At 39.2% G+C, this 20,626-nt stretch overlaps 2 protein-coding genes across 4 annotated transcripts in view; one reads left to right on the top strand and one right to left on the bottom strand.

Annotated features, from left to right (window-relative positions):
• Positions 1-341: 341 nt before the first annotated feature.
• Positions 342-17,190, top strand: LOC110978468 (xaa-Pro aminopeptidase 1-like). Of its 2 annotated transcripts, none has more exons than XM_087130585.1 (23): positions 342-473; positions 1,894-2,030; positions 2,745-2,855; positions 3,200-3,263; positions 3,769-3,876; positions 4,368-4,460; positions 4,757-4,927; positions 5,325-5,447; positions 5,842-5,923; positions 6,276-6,355; positions 6,755-6,882; positions 7,405-7,491; positions 7,818-7,883; positions 8,278-8,345; positions 8,698-8,775; positions 9,113-9,184; positions 9,544-9,604; positions 9,894-9,963; positions 10,324-10,428; positions 11,154-11,225; positions 11,620-11,696; positions 15,079-15,177; positions 16,081-17,190. In XM_087130585.1, the coding sequence occupies exons 1-23, from the start codon at positions 425-427 to the stop codon at positions 16,288-16,290; spliced, it is 2,211 nt and encodes a 736-aa protein (XP_086986711.1). In that variant the 5' UTR covers positions 342-424; the 3' UTR covers positions 16,291-17,190. The 2 variants fall into 2 exon arrangements, with proteins under 2 accessions (XP_086986711.1, XP_086986710.1); XM_087130584.1 differs by having other exon boundaries at positions 350-473; positions 1,891-2,030.
• Positions 17,191-17,514: 324 nt separating this feature from the next.
• The window catches only part of LOC110978472 (cubilin-like), a 28,384-nt gene continuing 25,272 nt past the window's right edge, over positions 17,515-20,626 (bottom strand). For both annotated transcript variants that reach the window (XM_022233498.2, XM_087130583.1), the window contains 3 exons: positions 20,383-20,576; positions 19,248-19,634; positions 17,515-18,609 (listed from right to left, as the gene is read on the bottom strand). In XM_022233498.2, the coding sequence (XP_022089190.2) occupies positions 18,448-18,609; positions 19,248-19,634; positions 20,383-20,576 (743 nt within the window). In that variant the 3' untranslated portion in view covers positions 17,515-18,447. The remainder of the gene's footprint in view (positions 18,610-19,247; positions 19,635-20,382; positions 20,577-20,626) is intronic.

The raw sequence follows: 20,626 nt of genomic DNA, 5'->3' as shown, positions 1-20,626 counted from the left end.
TGTAAGATTTGTGAATATTATATCTTGGGTAAAGTGGGACTGCAGTTTTGGAAACAATGAAGGTTTTGTTTGATTTGCTAAAGCGAATAAAAGCTTTTTACGCCTTGTTAGCAAGAGTACTTTTTAAGTAGGACCCGATTAAGTCAAAGTCCTTTTGAGATTAGACAGCAGTCGCCACTGGGCGTTCCGCGTGTCCTTAAACCAATCGCATTTCCCAACTATATTATATTTTGAGGCCGAAACCCCGTCGGGTTTCTATTGTATAATTGTCTATTGACGCACATTACGAACAGGCCCACTATCTATATGTCTGATAAAAGTATTGACCAAAGGTGTACAAAGAATATCAAAAAACAAACATGTCATTGTTTGCCGTGCTTGTGACCATTTTCGGACAGGTACCACTCTGTGCCATACACTGAAGATGGCGTCAGGAAGTATGCGGTCGTTTGCATCCGTGCTTCTGCTCACAGGTTAGTTCCATGAAAGTTGGCACCACAAAGTCAGTTTAAAGACCAAAAGGGATATGTTGATTAAAAATGGGATTTGTCTCATGTTGAGCTATGTAACTCGTCGATGCTACTGTTTACTGGGAGTTTGGAGGGACTGGTTCTTACAAAATGGCCATGACTGGAGGCGAGTCACTTTAGACACGTTCTCGAGGGAATTGGCGATATTCATTTCTTTTCTCTTTTTACGTCCATTTTCCTTGTTCCCGTCTAATTGTCACCAATTCTCCTGTTGTGTGAGGAGAGAGAAAGGAGTATCTTTGAACTCTCATTACGCACTTTCAAGAAACCATTTATAATGGTATAAGCTGCCGTTGTACCGGTTGCGGTGGGGGAGGGCTGTGTCGAATGTGTAGAACAAGCACTTCGTACAACGAATCCTCTCTTTCTGGCTGCACAGTTATCTGAATATATTCTGGACTGATCTATTCATTTAAGTACAAAACTCCACCAGTATAGACTATGTTCTACAAAATAACACGAGCCATTTAGAGAGAAGCCCGTACGACAGGCATGTTTGCATAGCAAAAACCGTATTTATGTAAGATGCCGGTCAAAGTCTGAACGTAAAAGCAGCAATAGATAAAAATAACTCACACATCTGTCATCCTATGACAGATGTGGTATGCATCCTATGAACTCAAGCAGATAAGGAGTTGATACTTTGGGATTTAACAAATTTTAAGCTGGGCAACAATTTTGCAGAGAGTGAAGAGAATTCTTCCTTGATTAATGAAGTACGGTACATTTTAAATGCTTAAAAAATCTGCAAATCTATACATCGGAATATCTCCCAGAAAATTTGCAATATCAACTTGAAATCACGCACTTACATAAATCTTGATCTGGAGATCTGCGTGCTTTCAGATATCAACTAACAGGTGAGTCAATCGTTATTAGGCATAAGGGAGATGTTTTTCAGCTTGAACTTGGGAACTGAATGATCTAACGCGTTGATATATTTAGACCTGGTAGAGTGTATCTTAAACAACCAAACTACTTATTACAACAAAAGTCGCATTCATGGACTTTCAAGGTAACTGGACGTGCATTGATATTCGAGTAAAACAGACGAATTTCTCTACACATAACTACTAAAATGTTAAAGTTGTTTTTTGAGCAATATTATACAAGGATTGATGACTTCATAACATGAAAAGACGTCTTTTGTGGTAGACGTAATTTTCTTTTCAACCTTTCTTGCATTTTCAACCTGTCATTGCTTGAAATTTTTCGTTCTCTCTGTTTTTATATATATAAATGGGTGCATCCATCATATACCACTGTATTTCGTTGACACGGAAAAGATGTACAATTTGAAGTCCCATTAATAAAACTTTTACCTTGAGGTTTTGTCAGGAAAAGTATATTTATAATTCAGCAGGATGTGTAATGGTGATGAGCAGTCCGATATCTATGACTGGGAAGGAGATAGATCAGTATTTGGCACCATTCTCTGGACAAACAAATCATCGGCAGACAAGAGCTGATGAAACAAAGGACTGTGACTCCCCCACACCGGTAATTGGAAAGATTACCATTACTTTAAAAATTAGGGTTTTGTTGTGGATACCTATAGATAATAATTTAGTCCACTGAACATGCAGGCTGTTTTGAGAGGTAGTTTAGGTTAAATTGTGCAACACTGTCACCTCTCAACCTTGATACGGTGACCAATCAGCATCCCTGCCCTACCCGATGCAATGGCGTCAGCTGACAGCTATCGACCAATCAACAGTTTAAAGGCACCTTTCCACATGCGCGTCAACATTTGCACAAAACGTTGCGTGTCCGTCAACATCGCTAGATGGGTGATTCTGACGGTCGAATGCAACGCACGCGCGTGTTATGTTAATGAGTCGACTTTTGTGTCCTTGAAAGTGAAACCCACGAACGCATTGTGTAGCCAAAAAAGTACACGTACGTATGGAAAGGCACCTCGTTCTTTATTCGCATTAAAATTACTCGTATGATGTAAAATGACACCTTGGACCCTGCTGCGCTGAACATGTGATATTCAGATCGGGAAGCGTGTTAACTTAGCTAAAGTCAACCAGAAGTTATTAGCTACGCCTTCAGGTAAAAAGTGGTTTATTCCACCCTTCTGGAGTGAATTTTTATGTCCGTGAAAGTGAAGCGCGTGAACACATCCTGTGCGCAACGAACCTTTAAAACGTACATATTGAAAAGCACCTTTAGAATATCGTGTTTCATTTACAATTACACCCAATACAGGTGTATCCACCCACGGTAGTCGACACCACGACCCGCCTTGCTGCTCTGAGAGTGGAGATGGCCAAGTACAACTTCGATGCCTACCTCGTACCGTCGGAAGATGCCCACGGGGTAAACTGATGGGAAGAGGGTGCTGCTTAAAATAACTGTACTATGTAGTCAGTCATTGAACAGAAGGGGGAATTTAACTTGGAGCCATCGATGACGTGAAAGGTTTATACCTCTCAATTTGTCAGAAGTTGCTCCATGACCATGTAAACTATATCAGCTCCAATGAGGTAGATTATGTAAGTCCATAAAAGTGTGGGTTTGCCTCGAAACAAAGGCCATGCGTGATAACAAATAGGCAATAAATGTACGTGTATGCAAAAGCCAATTCGATTCAATTTACACTGTAAGTATACACATGTATATATTGAGAGTTTGATTAGTAACCACCGATGATACTTTTTCAGAGTGAGTATGTTTCAGAGCATGATGAGCGCAGGACGTACATATCTGGGCTAAGCGGATCTGCAGGTAGGCTGTTTATCAAACAGAAAAGAAAAACTCTTTTCTGGCCAACACAAGCTGCATTGCAATCTCTTTGCAGGCCCAATATGCTAAAGCTTCTTTTCAAACGTCTGTGTCGTCGACTTATCGGGTGAGGAGAACCTTTCTATCTGTGAAACAAATATTCTAGACGACTAATCTACAGCATTGTTACCTACTCGTGTTTCTTAGATAAACTTTAACTTTTTATTATAAATTGTAGTAGCATTTGTCTCCATCTTTTTTGAAAGGAGGGGAGGAAGTGGTTCAGTTTCGCGAGCTTTGTTTCTGATTGGGACGCAGAAGGATCGGCTCATTAAACATTCATCTATTTAGATGGCAAGCTATAATGTATTTTCATAATGCTAACTTTTTGTACGACGGTGACTCATCATTTTGAAACTAAGCAAGTGCTTCATCCAGATGTTCCCGTCAAGCCTTCTTATGAATAGTGAACATAGATGCATGGTCGTTACTGTTTCACCTACTGCAGGATTTGCGATAGTGACGGCAACAAACGGTGCATATATTTGGACAGACGGGAGATACTTTGTGCAGGCAGAGAGAGAGCTGGACTGCAACTGGAACCTTATGAAACAAGGTTAGAAAATAGTAGTTGAAAGCAACAGTATCCTTGAGACGTCAAAAATAACATTGACAGCGATGGACGCTAGGTGCCGGAGTTTTTCGTGACGGTGATGATGTTCGCGATGCTTCGACTAACCATCACGACGACAGTGGTTTCTGCTGTGGTTTGGTGTCTGCTAAAATGCATCTATGACTGTGATAAAGATAATTTTCATTACTGATCATTTTCACACTGTCCAGCATACGATGACGACTACAGTGACAATCTTGGTTTGTGGTTGATAGGGAAATTTCCATGATTACAATGGCATTAATTAGTGCAGCGTTGCTAGAGCTTGTAGCAGTGATGATTATTGATTGCACTCACTTTAGTAACCCAGTCTTTCAGTTTAAATGCTGGAACAGTATTCCATGCATACAAATAAATTATCAACCAAATCCATGCAAGCAATGTGGTCAGAATTCAGCACATCGGTATTACGCCAAGTTTGTTCTTATTGACAGGCTTAACTGATGTTCCTAATCCTGATGAATGGATTGCCAAAAACATGGCAAATGGTAGCAGGATCGGATTTGACCCTACTGTTATATCAGCAAGTACGTAATTCTTTTTTATTTTAGTCCCGACAATCTATGTGTAAATTTGACCGTTATTTGTAAAACGTTGAATCAAACTTTCCTATGTTTCTCGATAAATTTCTGAATCTGTCTTTCAAAAGGAAGAAAATAAACTTGTGAACAGTCTCTGTGACTTTTTGGCAGCTGTGGCGTTTAGTCTTCAGTCTTATCCGTCTACTCGGTGTAATACCTTCGACTTGCATTCCTGCTTTCATTGTTGTTCATTGCGTTCCTTGGCTCTAAGAATAATATGATGTCTTTTGTTCCAATCGCAGCTGATTACGTAAATTACATTAGTGTATTTGCTGCTGAGAAGGACAAAGTACTGTTCATGGTGTCTGAGACTACCAATTTGGTGGATACAATTTGGTCTCAAGACACCGAAGTACCACAGCCAAGCTACCCGACTGAACCTCTGAAGATCCTAGACTCCACCATCTATACGGGTAATGTCACGAAATAAATGCACCTAAAGTGTAGCACGAGGGATGCCAGAGAATTTCGCTTCTTTTAGCATCACCCAAGAGACAGTTGGGTTTACTATCCAGAGATGTTCAAAACCGGAATACAAACAAGCCAATAATGAGTAGGACTTATTATTAACCTATAAGAGACTATTATTTTACATGAAAAGGAATGGCTGATATATTGGCTCCATGTCAAAAAAATTGCCAATTCGTACGGTAAAATGATTTCCACCGGGGAAAGTTTTCGATTTTGTGAAAGGAAATCTACAAATCTTAATCTTGAATTGTTTTCCTGTTAAACCTCATTTTTTTCTATTATTGATGTACCACCCGACAACTAGTCGACCTTTTGATTGATCCCTCCTTTCACAAATAGGAGAGACGTGGAAGCAGAAGATTTTTTCTCTCCCGGGGAACGAAAATGTTCGCGCTAAAATGAAAAACCTGGAACCGGACGCAGCAGATGTGCTTGTGATTAGTGCTTTGGACGAAACTGCCTGTGAGTAGCTGAATGGAATCGACTTGCATTTATTGTAATATACTGAATCAAGTTCGCTTGGCGGGCTTTGTAACTTTCTTGTTGAGATTGGGTCCATTATCGAGTTCATCGTCACAAAAAACGGTGGGAGTTAATAAGGCGTTATTTAAAGCATTTACGACTCTGAACGTTCGAATTTACCTCAATGTGTACAAATGATTTGACTACTGTCGAAAGATGTTTTGTGCTTTACGAACTGATAACCTGCGTAACAATATTATACCAATATGCAGGCATGATTTCAGACAGAATGCGCCTAGTAAAACGATGTTCAAAGCAGCAAAGGTTTCGGGGCACTAACCACAATTACACAACCTACAATAATTACAACTTGCTGTTGTGTGATTCCTCTCAGGGCTGTTCAACATGAGGAGCAGAGATATACCGTATAACCCCATGATCATATCCTATCTGATTATCACGGAAGACTCCATCAAGTAAGTGTTCGCTTTCGAATTGGCCCACAGTTGAAATGATTCCTCATAAAAATAACAGCCAATTTTAGATAGCTTTCCACGTGTAGGTGAAACAAAGTAATTACATCGCATTTCACTTTGGCTGGTATCCGCTGTTGCAAAGTAAATTCTTTCTACGCTTGTGCCTCTTGTATGATTAGAAGCAGGTGGGAAATTAGCTTTAATGTTATCCATTGTGGCTATTCGTGATCTTTAAAAACTCTTTATAAACATTTAGTACCATAAAGACCTGACAATCGTGTCAAAAAGAGTAAGATTATTGATAGAATTTGTTTTGCCAACAAAATGTCAACTAAATCGTTTTCTACGACAGATGGTACGTAAATGGACGAGACACGCGAGCTACCTCAGAAGTTTTGAATCACCTGGAAGCTACAGGCTGTACTGGAGCAGGTAAATAATAAAAAAAACTGTTGATGTTGCCAGGCTTCACTTATGCCATCTTATTTAGAAGTCCCAGGATGCAACTCCACACAACCTCCTCTAATTTCTCTCCTTCAACTCTACTTTCCTTAATGTACTAATTCACACAAGATGCACGCGTCAAGTAGCTCGCCTTACAACTGTCATACGAAAGAACTGAAAAGACGTGAACACCGCATCCTTTTTTAATTGAAGCATAGAAAATCGACTGACTCAGGTGGAGTTTTACCATCGTTACAAATTTCAAATCTGGCTCTGTATCCTTTCTCAAGCAGTTGTGTTTAATGGTGGTGTCTAGATATTGGCCAAGAATACAGTTCCTACTTTAAATGATTTTTAAGGATCAGATTGCATATGACCTTTTACCAGAATGTACCCAGTTTCTGGACTACAGCCAGTTCCTTCCGGATCTAAAAGTCTTGGGCGATTCAGATAGCATCAAGAAGATATGGTTCAGCGACCTTGCTAGCTACGCCATTTATGAACGAGTACCAGAGGTAACTAGTAGGTTGTTAAGCCTCCACTCCTCATCTAGGGCAAAAATGACAAACAGAATCCTTAAAAATAAGGCTTCCCTGCGGAAGAACACTATTGCTATTAAACAGCCCAGACTCTTGAAAACATGAAGAAATTTTATCCCAAAAAATCAACTTCTTTAATTTTTTAGCCATTCTTGATTGAACATTTGACCAAATTAGTAGGGTCTCTTTAATTGAATCAACTCGGGCCTTCATGTCTTACTTTGGGTTTTTAAAACAGATACCCGAGTATAAGCTACGAGATGGTCATTGCCTTGGGTATACAAAATTACTCGCATGGAAATCGTTCATTAGAAATCCCAAGTGTAGTGGAATGCATTGAATGTTCGCTCTTCAGATCATCGAAGGAACAGATTGCTTTCGATTTTATTCACATTTCAAACGATTCGAAAAATAACGGAAATATCAACAAGCTAATGGTTATCATCCAGTGCTCATGCTAATTTTTTACATTTTTACTTTGGTTGATTTTGCACCCAGGAAAAGCAGATTATGTCTCAATCCCCGATCCTCTTAATGAAAGCCATGAAAAGTGAGAAGGAAATTGAGGGCATGAAACGAGCTCACGTAAGTCTACCTGATGACGGAGACTGTAGTACTGGTGATAACTTTGTCGATGACAGACAGTGAAGGTTTGGATTGTCTGTTTGGTCGCCTCTTGTGTGATGTCCAACAGGACGTAGACAGTTGATCAATGGAGTGTTTATAATGCAGATAAGATGCAAACTTTTTATTTAGGTCGATATATCCCATCTGCTGGTTTATGGTTGTTCTACTATATTATTCGACGGTGCTGGCCGCCAGGACGGCACCAGCCTATACCGCTGATACGTGCTCGAGGCACAAAATCCAACAACAATAATATTAATATAACTGATTCCTCAATTGAACAGCTTAAAGACTCTGTGGCCCTCGTAGAGTTGGGAGGCTGGCTTCAAGAGACCTTTTCAGCCTTGGAGGTGAGTTGATTAGAAATGCATTATGCGAGCTTAATAGTTGAGTATACGGAGGTGTATACTCCAAAATTATATCACAGTAGTTTAAGAAATCCGTTTGGAAGAAGGAAGAAGTTCCGTTTAATCTGCTAAGAGTTTACTAGCACGTTTATTGTTTTGATAAATTTCTACCTAAGTCGTTTCGGAGGTGGTCTGGTTATTTTTCGACAATGTCCTTATATTTACGCTATTCGAATTCTGAATTTCGAGTTACTTTTTTATTGTTGCTTAGCTGTCCAAAGTCAGCGCAAGAATGGTCTAGATATGCATTATTACTAAAGCACTTGTAGCCAATTTTTCGACTTTACTCCCCAAAGAAATACCAAAATGTTATTTTTTTTGTATAAATGTACGCCAGGACCCAGCAATTGGATCAGACACATTGACAGAATTGGAAGTTGAAAGGATGGCGTATGAATTCAGAAAGTAAGTCGCTTTATTTATTGCGCCATTATAAGGTACATGTTCAAACAGATAGTTCATGCCTAAAATTGATATTTTGTGCGGCACACGAGTACGTGATATAGGCCTATGCAGTTAACCCCCTTTACAAACACAGAATGAAACAGCACACACCAATCCTAAAGTAAAAGGGCTTTCTATGGGCTTAATCTGTAACACATATTTCCTTAAAATTACTTAGCAATGAGGATGAACTGTATGTAATAGTGATATATACAACTGGGTCCTTATGGTACAGTGGAAACTTCTCGAGTCTACACCATGCCTTATGTTACATCGAAGCACATCAATTTTCCATGCCCGTTTTGTGTTTTAGAGACGACGAAGAGTTTGACACACTCAGTTTTGGAACCATTTCTGGGTTCGGCGCAAACGCAGCAGTAATTCACTACAGGTTTGGTCTTATTACAATGACATGTATTACATTTGTGATAATTGCTTTCTCATTAAAACTTTTTGACGTGACATTAACTATCTATGCTATATGCATGAAAGCAAAAACAGTGAACACACTCTAAGCTGATGGGATGGTTTTCTTTTCTTTTCGTTTACGCAAGTTATCCCAGCTATTACACCAGCTATAAACCATATCAAACCTGAGCTTCAGGTTTTTCACGACGGATGCCAACGAATGTAGTTTAGTAACAGGCAAAACTACGGTGAAGACTCAAGTACAGTACCTTTCCTTGGGGAATTATGTTAATTATTATTAACAAATAATTGTACGGCAGCTCCTCCGAAGAAACCAATGTGCGCATCACGGACAAGAGCACACTCCTCCTGGACTCTGGTGGCCAGTATTTGTGAGTTTCTTGTTGGCTTTCTTTCTCTCTCACAGGATTGTCTCAACCCAATTTGATCAAATTTGATCAAAGTACGATACGTTTGGGCAACATGAAACACGAAGTCAGTTTACAGAATAACGAAATCATTCTTATGGCTAAGGTTGCCATTTGTGACCACCCTTTCGACCTTAAACTAGCATCACATGGCTAAAACAGAGAAAAGGCTATTAACGACACGTCCTTTGAAACTTTTTATACGTTGCGTAATGTATCCACGTTATTCTCTATACCCAGCAAAATAAGTTCATAAATTAAAACCAGGAAAACGTTTTTCACTTGCTTAACCACTTTGTGTCTTAATTTGCGTTACATTGCAGCTCTGGAACAACCGATATAACTCGTACATTTCATTTTGGAACTCCTAAGGCAAAAACAAAGGTAAATAGGCCTACAACCAAAAAGTAATTAATGGGCTATCTCAATGGATTCATTTCGACAAGTCAGACATCTGTAGTGGATATATTAACTTTTCTACGAAATAGGGTCTGGAATTATACCATTCAGGCCATTATGAAGAAAAGGAAACCAATGAATACAGAGGAATTGTTTCTACCGATACTGAATTCAAAGCTGATCACTCAGATCTGAAATGGAACAACTCAAACAGACCTATTTAATGGTAAAATTGTGAGAATTAACAGAGGTTTCGTTTTGCTGTTCACTGCAGGAAGCCTATACCCGCGTCCTTATGGGGCATATTGATTTGGTCACAAGCAACTTTCGCTCAAATGTTTACGGTAAATCTCTACTATCAGTTTTTATTCCAGTCCAATTATTTACTGTAACATTACAAACAGGCCCCAATAGGAGTGTTCATTAAAAGAACAAGATGCAATGGGTTGGACAAGTGTGGGCTTGCAGCTTTTAATGTCACAGGCGATCCGTGGCTCCTGAGATATCCATAGGTCGCAGACCTTTTTTAACCACATGCAGTCCTCTCCCTTTACCATGGGTAAGCCCGTAGTAGCTGTCCCGAAGTTTCTGAGAAAATTCATTTGGTAGGCTTTAACAGCTGTACCAGCTGTAAATACCATGCCTTTGTAACATTCAATCCAAGGCTACAACAGTTATCACCTGATAATTATTTTTTCCTAAAGGCCGTGCTCTCGATGTGATCGCCAGGAACCCTCTCTGGAGTAATGGTCTTGACTACCGACATGGAACTGGTCACGGCATTGGCAGTTTTCTGAATGTGCACGAAGGTTTGACACATTTTTGTTGAGAACTAAAATATGAAATGAATTTTATGCCATTACTTTTCAGTTTAATCAATAGCCTGCTAAGGGCAAGCTCGAGTGGGTTTGATCTTCCACTTTGATCCAGACCATCAGGCTTTTTTCAGGACTGATTATTTTTATACTTAATTTTGAATTTCTTACCACAACTCGTCGTGTCTGGACTCTGAAACACAGAGAAAATTTCTTCAAGCCATTATCCATGTCCAGATGTAATCATGCTTAAGGAAGTCATGCAACCTTTGAGAAAGTGTTACATATAGCCCTAGGCTTGGCGATGCTATCGTTTTTATCGGGCATGCAAGCAAACTCTTGAGGGGGCTGTATCCCCCAGCCACGATAGGTGTCTTTGTCTTGAAACTCTTGAGGGGGCTATACCCCAGCCTCCGCTACATTAACTCTCTCTTCAGCGGTCTTCCAAAGCTTTGTAAATCTGGTCTCCGTCGTAGCTTGTCTCTAAAATCGATCCTCAAACGTGAGTCTACATTATTCAAATTACATAGAAACACTTCTATAGAATATCTGACTCTGTTGCATGTTGTTCGATGTTCCGGTGGTTTATTGGCTGTCGTACTTGTCATTGTGAAGATTTTCAGAGTCAGTGGAGTATTTGAAAGAAAAACTGGCAAAAACGCGATTTCTTCAACGGTGGTCTGCATTCAACTTATTCCTTTCCATGTGTACCATTTTAGGGCCAGCGAGGATCAGTCTCGGATACTCCTCGAGGGAGAAACCTATTGAAGTTGGAATGTTCTTCTCCGATGGTATGTGTTAGCCTTTCTGTTTAAAGGAACTAGGCCTACGTACTTGTTGCTGGAAGGGAAATAATATATAGGGTCTATCTCTTTAATTTTGATGTAGTTTAAAGGGGAAAACAGTACTACCTGCATTTACATTTGTATTTTCATTGAAGAAGAGTTGTTTTGTGCCCATATAATAAGTGACAAGGCGGTTTCGGTGCCTGACTTGATCCTCCCCCACCTCACTGTTCTTGGTAAGATAACCTCAGCCTGTCCAATATCATGTCCATAATACACTAATAACAGTGCCTGTAAATTTGTGTTCACTTGCACCAACTCTTCAACCAAACCCACTTGAAAACACTTTATCAAGCTGGCTTCTTTTTAGAGCTTTTTAATGTCTGTTTCACCCACCTAGAGCCTGGTTATTATGAAGATGGGGATTTTGGAATCCGCATAGAGAACGTAATGATGTCTGTGGAAGCTGAAACTGATGTAAGTACAAGGAAAGACAATTGAGCTTATGGTGATGATGATGATGATCATGATAATGATAGGGGGATACTAGAGGAAGAATGCAGTTAAAGATCAGAATAGGCAAATCAGACACTCTTCTTTCCCATGTAATGCATTCGGATTTCAGTATAGTATGCTAACAAATATGTTGCAGGAGTTTTTGAAGCGAAGAAAAAGATCAGGGGGTATATGACTTTCGGGGATGAATTTATAAAGGAATGTTTGTGCTTTGAAACATGGTCAAATTTAAAGGGCATAGTTTACTTACACTGCCTTAAATTAATGGAAAATTTCTGCTTCACCCAAAACAATCTTGGGCTAAAGACACTAAACTTAAAATTAGTGTCTGGCCCAGCCGAATGTCTGTGTCCACTCTAGTGTTACTGACTAGTGTTGTGGCTACTTATGCCTTCTCTGAGTTGCTTGCAAACAGATCAACAGGCAGTGCGGTTAAAATTCTGACCAGTGAGTAGGAGTATTGGAGTTAGGACACATGGTGACACTGGTGCGAAAGAGATGTGGGTATCTGCATCGTCAGACTCGAGTCCAAGCCTATAATTCCTTTCATAGATTCTTGGACTTCAATCCTATGCATGTATATTTTCTCCCAAAAGATTCACATCGGAACCCCCACTATATAGACCTTGGAAGTACTGTAATTGCTAATGCTCTACTACTCATTTTGCATACTTTAAACGCTATTGCATATTCATCAGGGCAGTTTCACGGAAAAGGTTGCAAAAAAGTCTCACGAGGGGTCAAAAATGAAACTTCTTATATCAATACACCGTGTTGGGCTATTGTAAGTGTATGAATAAAGGTAACAGAAAATGTTAATTTCAAGGCTTAAACCTTTTCCTGTTTTAATTTCAAGACACTTTGCATTTGGCATTTCATAAACTTTGTCAACTGAAAGTATGTATCATAAACTGCTATTTCCACATTCCAGACATGTTTGGGGTTGCCTTAAATTCGTTGACAGCCACCACAGTACTCATGTCTTCAATGCTAATACAAGTTATGCTGTAAAAAAAATAACACATATTTTCTTATATTTTGGGAAAATTAAGTTTTTTACTCTCTTTTTTTCTTAAAACACCACCTGTCATTTCTGCTAATTCAGAAAATCATGCATCCTGCTCAGTATACTCTCCTTTGTCCAAGGGCAACATATATGGGAGAACAGCTATCAAAGACTTGTTTTTTTTATGTTACTGCATTCAAGAGTTATGGTGGCCTCTCTTGATGCTATGAAAACGGTTCATTTTGTTCAGGAAAGGACAAAATTTCAACATAATACTACCTTTCATCAAGTTTGATCCTATAAAGAAATTTTATCATAAAGTTAATTAGATAGACAGGATCAGTATAATCACTTGAACATGTTTTGCTATGAAGTACAAAATAAAACTAGAAAACATGTGTTATATAGTCCACATAATTATGTTACTATGCCAGCGTTCTAGCCATGATGTACTGTAAATTTCCGCCCAGCTCTTGGGTTCAAATTGGCTGTGCCACCCAGCACGGATTTTCCAAATAATTAACTGAAATATTCTGAAAATGTACCAATATACATATATACGTACATGTATGAATACATAAACTGTGCAGGAACAAATTATTTGCACTTATCATTTAAAGAATATCAACCTCAGCAAGTTTACTTCTGCCATAAACTTTCATAGCTTTTCGCCTTTCTCTCCTTTGCTTTTTATTCTTCCTTTGCTTTGTATTCTTCATACTATACATCACTTGGCTTTCTTCCTTCAGTTTGTTTAAATACACAGTTGTCCTGCAAGGCCCCTTCTTCAGACATTTCTTTCTCGTCCTGAGGTCCCAGTTAAATTTAATTTGCAGTTTCTCTGCCATGTTAAGGCTGCTTGTTCAACAGTGCACTATTGGCTTCAGGCAGGGATTAAAACCATTTGAAACATGGCTTCTTGCATACATATGCATGGTGAAAACTATACTGAAGGATGTTTTAGAAATGTATAAAATTAAAACAACTGAAGAGTGATCAACACATGATCCGTGCCTGATAAGCTGACTTGTTTCATTTTTCATAGGTAAAACCACAGAGCTCTATGGTAAAACCAATGAAATGGCTGTGAACACAGAGTGTAATGTTTAAAACTCGTGTAGGTAGATGGTTTCAAACCTGTTACAAAAGTGTCATTTCCTGAACACTCTAATACCCCACAACTTGTCTAAAATAGTTTATCTTACTGAAATTAAGGCAAACCGATGCATTAATTTTGTGAGTTTGCCTGTATGAAACTGTAAATCAGCCAATTTCTGATAAGTATTTGATTAAGTGTGAATTAGATGGATAATTGATATGGGCATATACTACTCATATTATGTGGACATAATGTCGCAGTAAATGACCCCCAAACAAAATACCAGGATTTTTGGGCCAATTAATTGGTTTTAATGTTAAAACACAAACTCTACAATGGAAGCACATTCCATCAAATTTAAGCAACAGTGGCTTAACTGGGTACTGTGTTAAATTAAATGTTCAGGAAAGGACAGTGAAGTTTAACGACAGTGCCATGACACCAAGCACGGTTCAAGTCCGATTTCTTTTATAGTCTGTTTGATCATGTAAGTCTATGCCAAGCTACCAGATAATGCCTCAAAAACAATTTTTCTGACTTTCTGCAAATCATGGGATGCCATGGTCAGGAAAGGATGTTTTTAACAAACATTTGCATGGCATATTCATGAGCATTTATATCTTATTTACTTGTGATCAGTGCAGTACAATATTTTGATATTAGGTTACTAGAGTGTGTAGTGTTGTGTTGATGGGTAATGAGTTACATTTCATTTCTTTCCATTCTGGAAGAAATACCATGTTCAGAAAAACATTTAACTAACAAACCGATGTCTCACTCAAAACAGTGTCAAAAATGGTCAATCAATTCCAATGAAATTTGGTATACACTTTCTTGGACCACATCTTAATGTCCACGTGAGACCAGGCAGTTCTACTACCATTTGATTTTATTTCACATCAATTGTACTTTCTAGAAAATTTGAATGATACTCCAAATCTTGTGTTTTAGCACCTGTTTTAGTTGATATCTTGAGAACCATAATGCGTAAGGCCTTGAAATTTTTTTTGGAGATTGCAACAATGTAAAACTCCATGTGAGGCAAAAAGCATTAAGTTTCAGCAAAGTTTTCCAATCGAAAAAAGCATCAATATCCATTTTTTCATTTTTCAACCTTTCCCGTGAAACTGCCCATTATATGTTTGTGGGACGAGAAAAAGTACTTGTCTGTCCACTCAAAAACTAATGCTGTGTAGTGAAGAGGGTAACGATGTCCATTCACTATGTTTTCATTTCAGCACCAGTTTTACACCTACAAGTACATGACCTTTGAGATGATTTCTCTGGTGCCCTTCGAGCCTAATCTAATTGACTTCGGCCTGATGACACCCAAACAGGTACCTTGTCATTGATTTGATTCTTGTGAGGGCTGTCTCTTAGGACTATGATTTGCACAACTTTAAACAGGTCCATATACATGTATGTATACATGAAAGGTATCATGGAATGAAATTAAAGTTGAAAATTTGGAGATACCTGTGTCTCTGATATACATGTATATTGTAAGGAACAGTCTTTGTGATTGTTTAATGCTGATTGGGAAAGTTTTCGTCTCTCTGAAAGTCTCAGCTACATTTCATTTTAAACATTCATGTTAACAGTAACATTATGATAGTCAAGTATTTGGCTGTCAGCCAACAAGAAAGAAGGAAAACACAATTATCCTACCTTGTATAGCTTCGTTTGTGTTCAAATACAATTCACTTTTCTGAAGGTGCCAATGTTTGGTATGTTTACAACAGAGCTACCTGTGTAACAGTTGCTCCAAGTGCATTGAGATGATGAATTATGCACTTGGATGAATATATGGGGTCGAGGAAAACTTCATTCTGTCAACTTGATTTTTAATCTTTGAACCTGCTTCTCAAAATGAACGCTGGTTAATACTTTGTTTCACATCATCATTCCTTTTTCAAGGCCAATTCCCTGTGCATATTGACCTGGTGAACATGAACTGTGATGTCAGCACATGTGTTGTGATTTGCCTTCGAATTGAAACATGTCTTTACATGTACCAAGCTTTATGCTTCTTTTATAAATTCTGTACCAGGAAATACCTAAGATAGTGGATAACTATTGGAAAGTTTGATTCGTTACAGCTCCCTCAATACCTTTACTAGTGTTTCTGCAGTCACGGATAACTGACCACCAATGACTTATAAATAAAGGCTACTATTAAAGTTATTTCATTTGAGGGAGCAACATGCACTTAAATAGAGTGGTCCTTGATTTTCATTTAGCTGACATACTACAACCACTACAACAAGAGGATACGCCAAGAGGTGGGGCCTCTCCTGAAGACGGACCGCGCCCGACAATGGATGAACGAGAAGACTGCTCCTGTGGAGTTCAAATTCGAACTGGTTGTGTCCACAGCTACCACACCCAGTGCTGGGATGGGCTTCATTTCTGCACTTCTCTTCTTGGTGTGGACCCTTAGGATGGGTTAGTAGTGTGGTATCAGAGCCCACACAGCAGCTCAATTACTGTGGTTTCTACAGCACTTGATACATTCTCGAACCCCACCGGCCAAGCCTCCACTGCACAAAAATCCTATGCCGTGCAAGTCTGTGATTTAGCTTCCATTAGAACATGTGTGATCCTGGCAGGAACAGAGACAAAACTCAGGCCTTAAGAATCTTCTAAATATACCCGAGTTTTAGAGATCTTGCAGGCTTAGACTGCAGGCCAGCTCTGTCAACCATTTTTGCTAAATAAAATCCAAGACAGCATAAAACTAATGGCATTTTCATTTGTAGTAGAATTAAAACATAATTACGTCAAGCTGTGTAGTTTCCTATTGGGGTTAACAGATTGCATCCCACCTCACTGTCATAGGAGAGTGCACGTGTAAACGAAGCGTGATGCCCATTATATTACAGGTCCATTGAACTAGATGCTATCAAGTCCAAAATAAATAGTTCACAACTACTGTATTCCTGAATCCACGAAAAATACATGTGCCACAAATCAACCGAGTTGCTGATTCAATATGCAAAGAACCCAATACTGGCTGCAAAAGAAAACTTATAGAGCTTGTTCCTTTTATGTATGTCAAATGCTCTCAATTTCAATTAATGTGAAACTTGCAGACAAATGCCTCAAACATTACTGGTATCTTGAAGAAATAATGTTGAATCCTGAAAAATAACTCTTCCTTTGGCATGTATAAATTCATACTGCAGAACTGATCATTTGCTCTTATCGACTTGATGCCCTTTCCTTCCTCTCTGTCCGTTATCCTGTCTCTTTCTCTTCGACCTTCTGACCTCTACACTCAGTGGCGTAGCCACGGGGGGCCTGGGGCACATGCCCCTCAAAATTCCCGATGCCCCCAGTAACCCCCCCCCCCCCAAAAACGAATGGATATTGAACAAGGCTCACAAAATCTTGCCCCAAAAAGGATATCATTGAAAACTGGTACCCCCACTAGTAAAATCCTAGCAACAGCACTGTCAAGTGCACATCTTCACAACAGTAAATCTAAACATTTTGATATTGAAAAGAGGATGCTTCAAACAAAATGAAATTTTTGTATTGATTAATAAATATGTAAAGTTCAATGAAAGGAAAATGTACTTGAGAATAAATTTAAAATTGATTGAAAATTGTGAAATTATTAGACAGCTCTACTAAACATTTTGAAGTACTAAGAGAAATTAACAACCCAAACATTTTACTTTTTAATAGATTTTTTTATTTCTTTATATGTAGCATTGTTTAAATGAATAAGAAAATAATTTTTTTAACGGTGGATTAAAGTGTAAGCACAAGAATTCTAAGTGGAACGTTGAATGAGGCTTAAGTGTAAAGCATTATGGTTTTGCTCTATTTTTGTAGTCATAACCCACAAGATGCATGAAGAATCACAGGTACAGGAAAAAATCCTTATACATGTCATGTCCAGAAGACTTTTATCAAAACTATGAACAAAATACATTAAATCTTAAAATGAATTGATGTACATTTCTCCTGATTTAGCTGAACCATTTCACAGAATGATACATATTTTTCCATTTTGAGAATAGCTCTATTTTAGGGGCATATTAAACTTGGATCATTGTACATGTAGTGCATTGTGTGCATGTATTGTTTCAATGTGGCACAAGCAAGTAGTTCGCTAGTGGTTTACATAAAACAAACATTTAATTATGATTCAAAGCATTGATATCAATTCATAGAAACACTAATACATATGTGTATATTGATCTCTTCACTGAGCATGAATTGAGAACACATACAGATCCTATGTATGAAAAACCACCCTTGTTATTGCCCTACTTGGTGACAGGTTTGAACATTTCTGCACATTGGCTCTTCTCATTCAGAATATTGCCAGCAAGATTTTGACAGAGTAGGCACAGGCCTTGTAATTTGTTTTCAGTTCAGTTTATGTCACCTCTAAATTGTGCACAATGAACTGTAGTCAACATTATTCACAAGCCTCCAATATGAGAGTTTTCTTTCACAATGTCACAAACTATTTTGAATACATTTGAAATTAATGATTAACATTGCAGATTTTGTAATATTTAGCATTTAAATATACATAAATCAACCAATAAATTAAATTATATATATGTATGCCCTTTGCTAAGCTTTACGAATTATTGTAATAAGGCGGTAAACTTGGCGGAGTACCCTGGCCTAGGAACCCAGCTGTCGCTGTGTAGCAATACACTAACCATGTTGGTGGTCGATGTGTGGTCCAGACCACTGGAGTACACTCCGCAGTAGTTGGTCGCCTCCTGTGTGCCCAAGTCAGTAATCTGAACGAGAAATGAACGACAAAGTTCCCACAAAATTAGCCTCAACCCTGACATTCCTGAACCTTTCCACTTCAATATAATTTTGTGACAAGGGAGTAAATGGGGACATCTGAGAAGTAGGTTTTGGGTGTCCCGTGAAACTCTTTTTGGAGGATGTATCATTCCGAGAACCGCAGGTGCAAATTTGTCCACCTGTGTGTTTCCAGAGGTTAAACCGAGTACATTGTACATTCTTTAAGTCTAGACATATACTGTAAAGTTCCCATAAACCACTCTTTGTCATAAAGGAGATATTTTACAGTGCAAGTGATACAGCAATTTACGAGAGTGCCTTTCTAATGTTTGTTTCTTTTTTATGAATGTTTTACGTTTTTGAATGGAATGATGTCAGACAATTTGGAAGTGACTCCGGTGCTTTTCTCACCTATCAAATTCACAAGTAAGCCAAAAAAATTTAAGGCATACAGGAATGTTTATGCTCATGTATATGTTCTCTATTACTATACAAAAATGTCTCAAGTAGGCAATCAAAGGCGGACTTCCCGGTCTGTTGAAAAAAAATAACATCCTGCTAATAACCTTACCCATTCTGAAGGAAACTTTGTTAGATTATGTCATTTCCTTGTGCCAATATTTACCTGAACCCAGTCCCATTCACACCTGTCTTGCCATTCCACATCAAATGCCTGGAACTCAATTTTCACCCGGTAGCCGTCGGCTACTTCAATGGTGGTGGTGCAGTCTGTGTTCACAGGATAGTTGCCTGGGTAGTTGGGTGAGGTGAAGGTCCCCGATGAACCTCCGAGTTGCTGGTCGCAGGCCGATGCTACGGCAAGCTGGGCTGGTGCAGCACTGCCCTGCACTGAGGAGTCCACGGAGGCGTACATCGCCTGGTAGCCCTTGGCAGGGACATACTCATCACTATGGAAGAGGACCTCGCAGGTGCTCGATTTTGACTGCCAGGTGAAGGGTGTGGTCTGCTGGCCACAATAGGCCACGGTGTCACCGTCAGGAATGCTAGTCAGCTGAAGGAGTACAAAGGACAGGATGTTAAGCCTGGTTTCCATATGTAACCCACACTGAAAATTAGTCACAAGTCACAGGACCCATTTTTGAGTTTACTTTGTTCTAGATGGAGGCAACTGAGCTCTGTTTTGATGCCACTTCAGGTTGGCATGATGAAAATGGACGTTGTGTAGAATTTAAAATGTTAAGGATTCCTATTGCTTAAACACTGTCCAAGATTCTTCCTGAGGCCTTCAACTCAAAAGTGGCTCTGGCATTCTTCAATAGTGCCGAAAGCACACAAGATGACAAGTCTGTGGTGCAAGTCTATGGTTTGTGGCTGCAGCCAGTTTCCAGAGTCATGTTTAATATCAAGGTGCAGCCAAGGGATTCCATTCTTTCTCTGCTAAGAAAATTTCAGTGCATCAGCAGCTCAAGGTTTGCCGTAGTCGAACTTCATGACTCCAGAGGCTCCCAATGTGGACCAGTTTTCTGCTCCGGGCCCAAAGTCGGAGTTTGTGTCACTTTGGTATCATGGATAAAAAAAGACTTCTAACTGTAGGCGGATTCGTAGCCAAGACTTGGCCAAGAACCAAGTTCTGATCTAAAGGTTTGACAGGAGTGTGGGGGGATAGTTACCTGCAGATAGTCACGGCCACAAGATGTGGCCATAGACTCCCGACATCAGTAGCCAAGAGTTTAAGCCAAGGCTTGGACAAGAACCCATTTCTTATTTCATGGGACAGACAGTGGGGCGTTAATAGCTACCTGCAGGTAGTCGTAGCCACAATTCGTCTCATCCTCCAGCTCAAAGTCAGTGAATGTGATCTGGCACAGCTTCTCATCGTCAAGTTCGATGCGCATCCTGCAGTCCACGTTCAGCGGATAATCGCGGGGATAGTTGGGCGAGGTCAGCTTGCCGGTGCCGGCCCTCAGTATGATGTTGTAGTCACTGTAACAACCTAGATACGTTACAAGAGACAAACAAGAACTCATCCCTTCTGAACGGCTC

Source organism: Acanthaster planci, linkage group LG20 (assembly GCF_054643075.1).
Source record: "Acanthaster planci isolate LZ-2023a linkage group LG20, COTS_SCS, whole genome shotgun sequence".
Lineage (NCBI taxonomy): Eukaryota > Metazoa > Echinodermata > Asteroidea > Valvatida > Acanthasteridae > Acanthaster > Acanthaster planci.
This window is presented reverse-complemented; position numbering and strand designations above follow the sequence as displayed.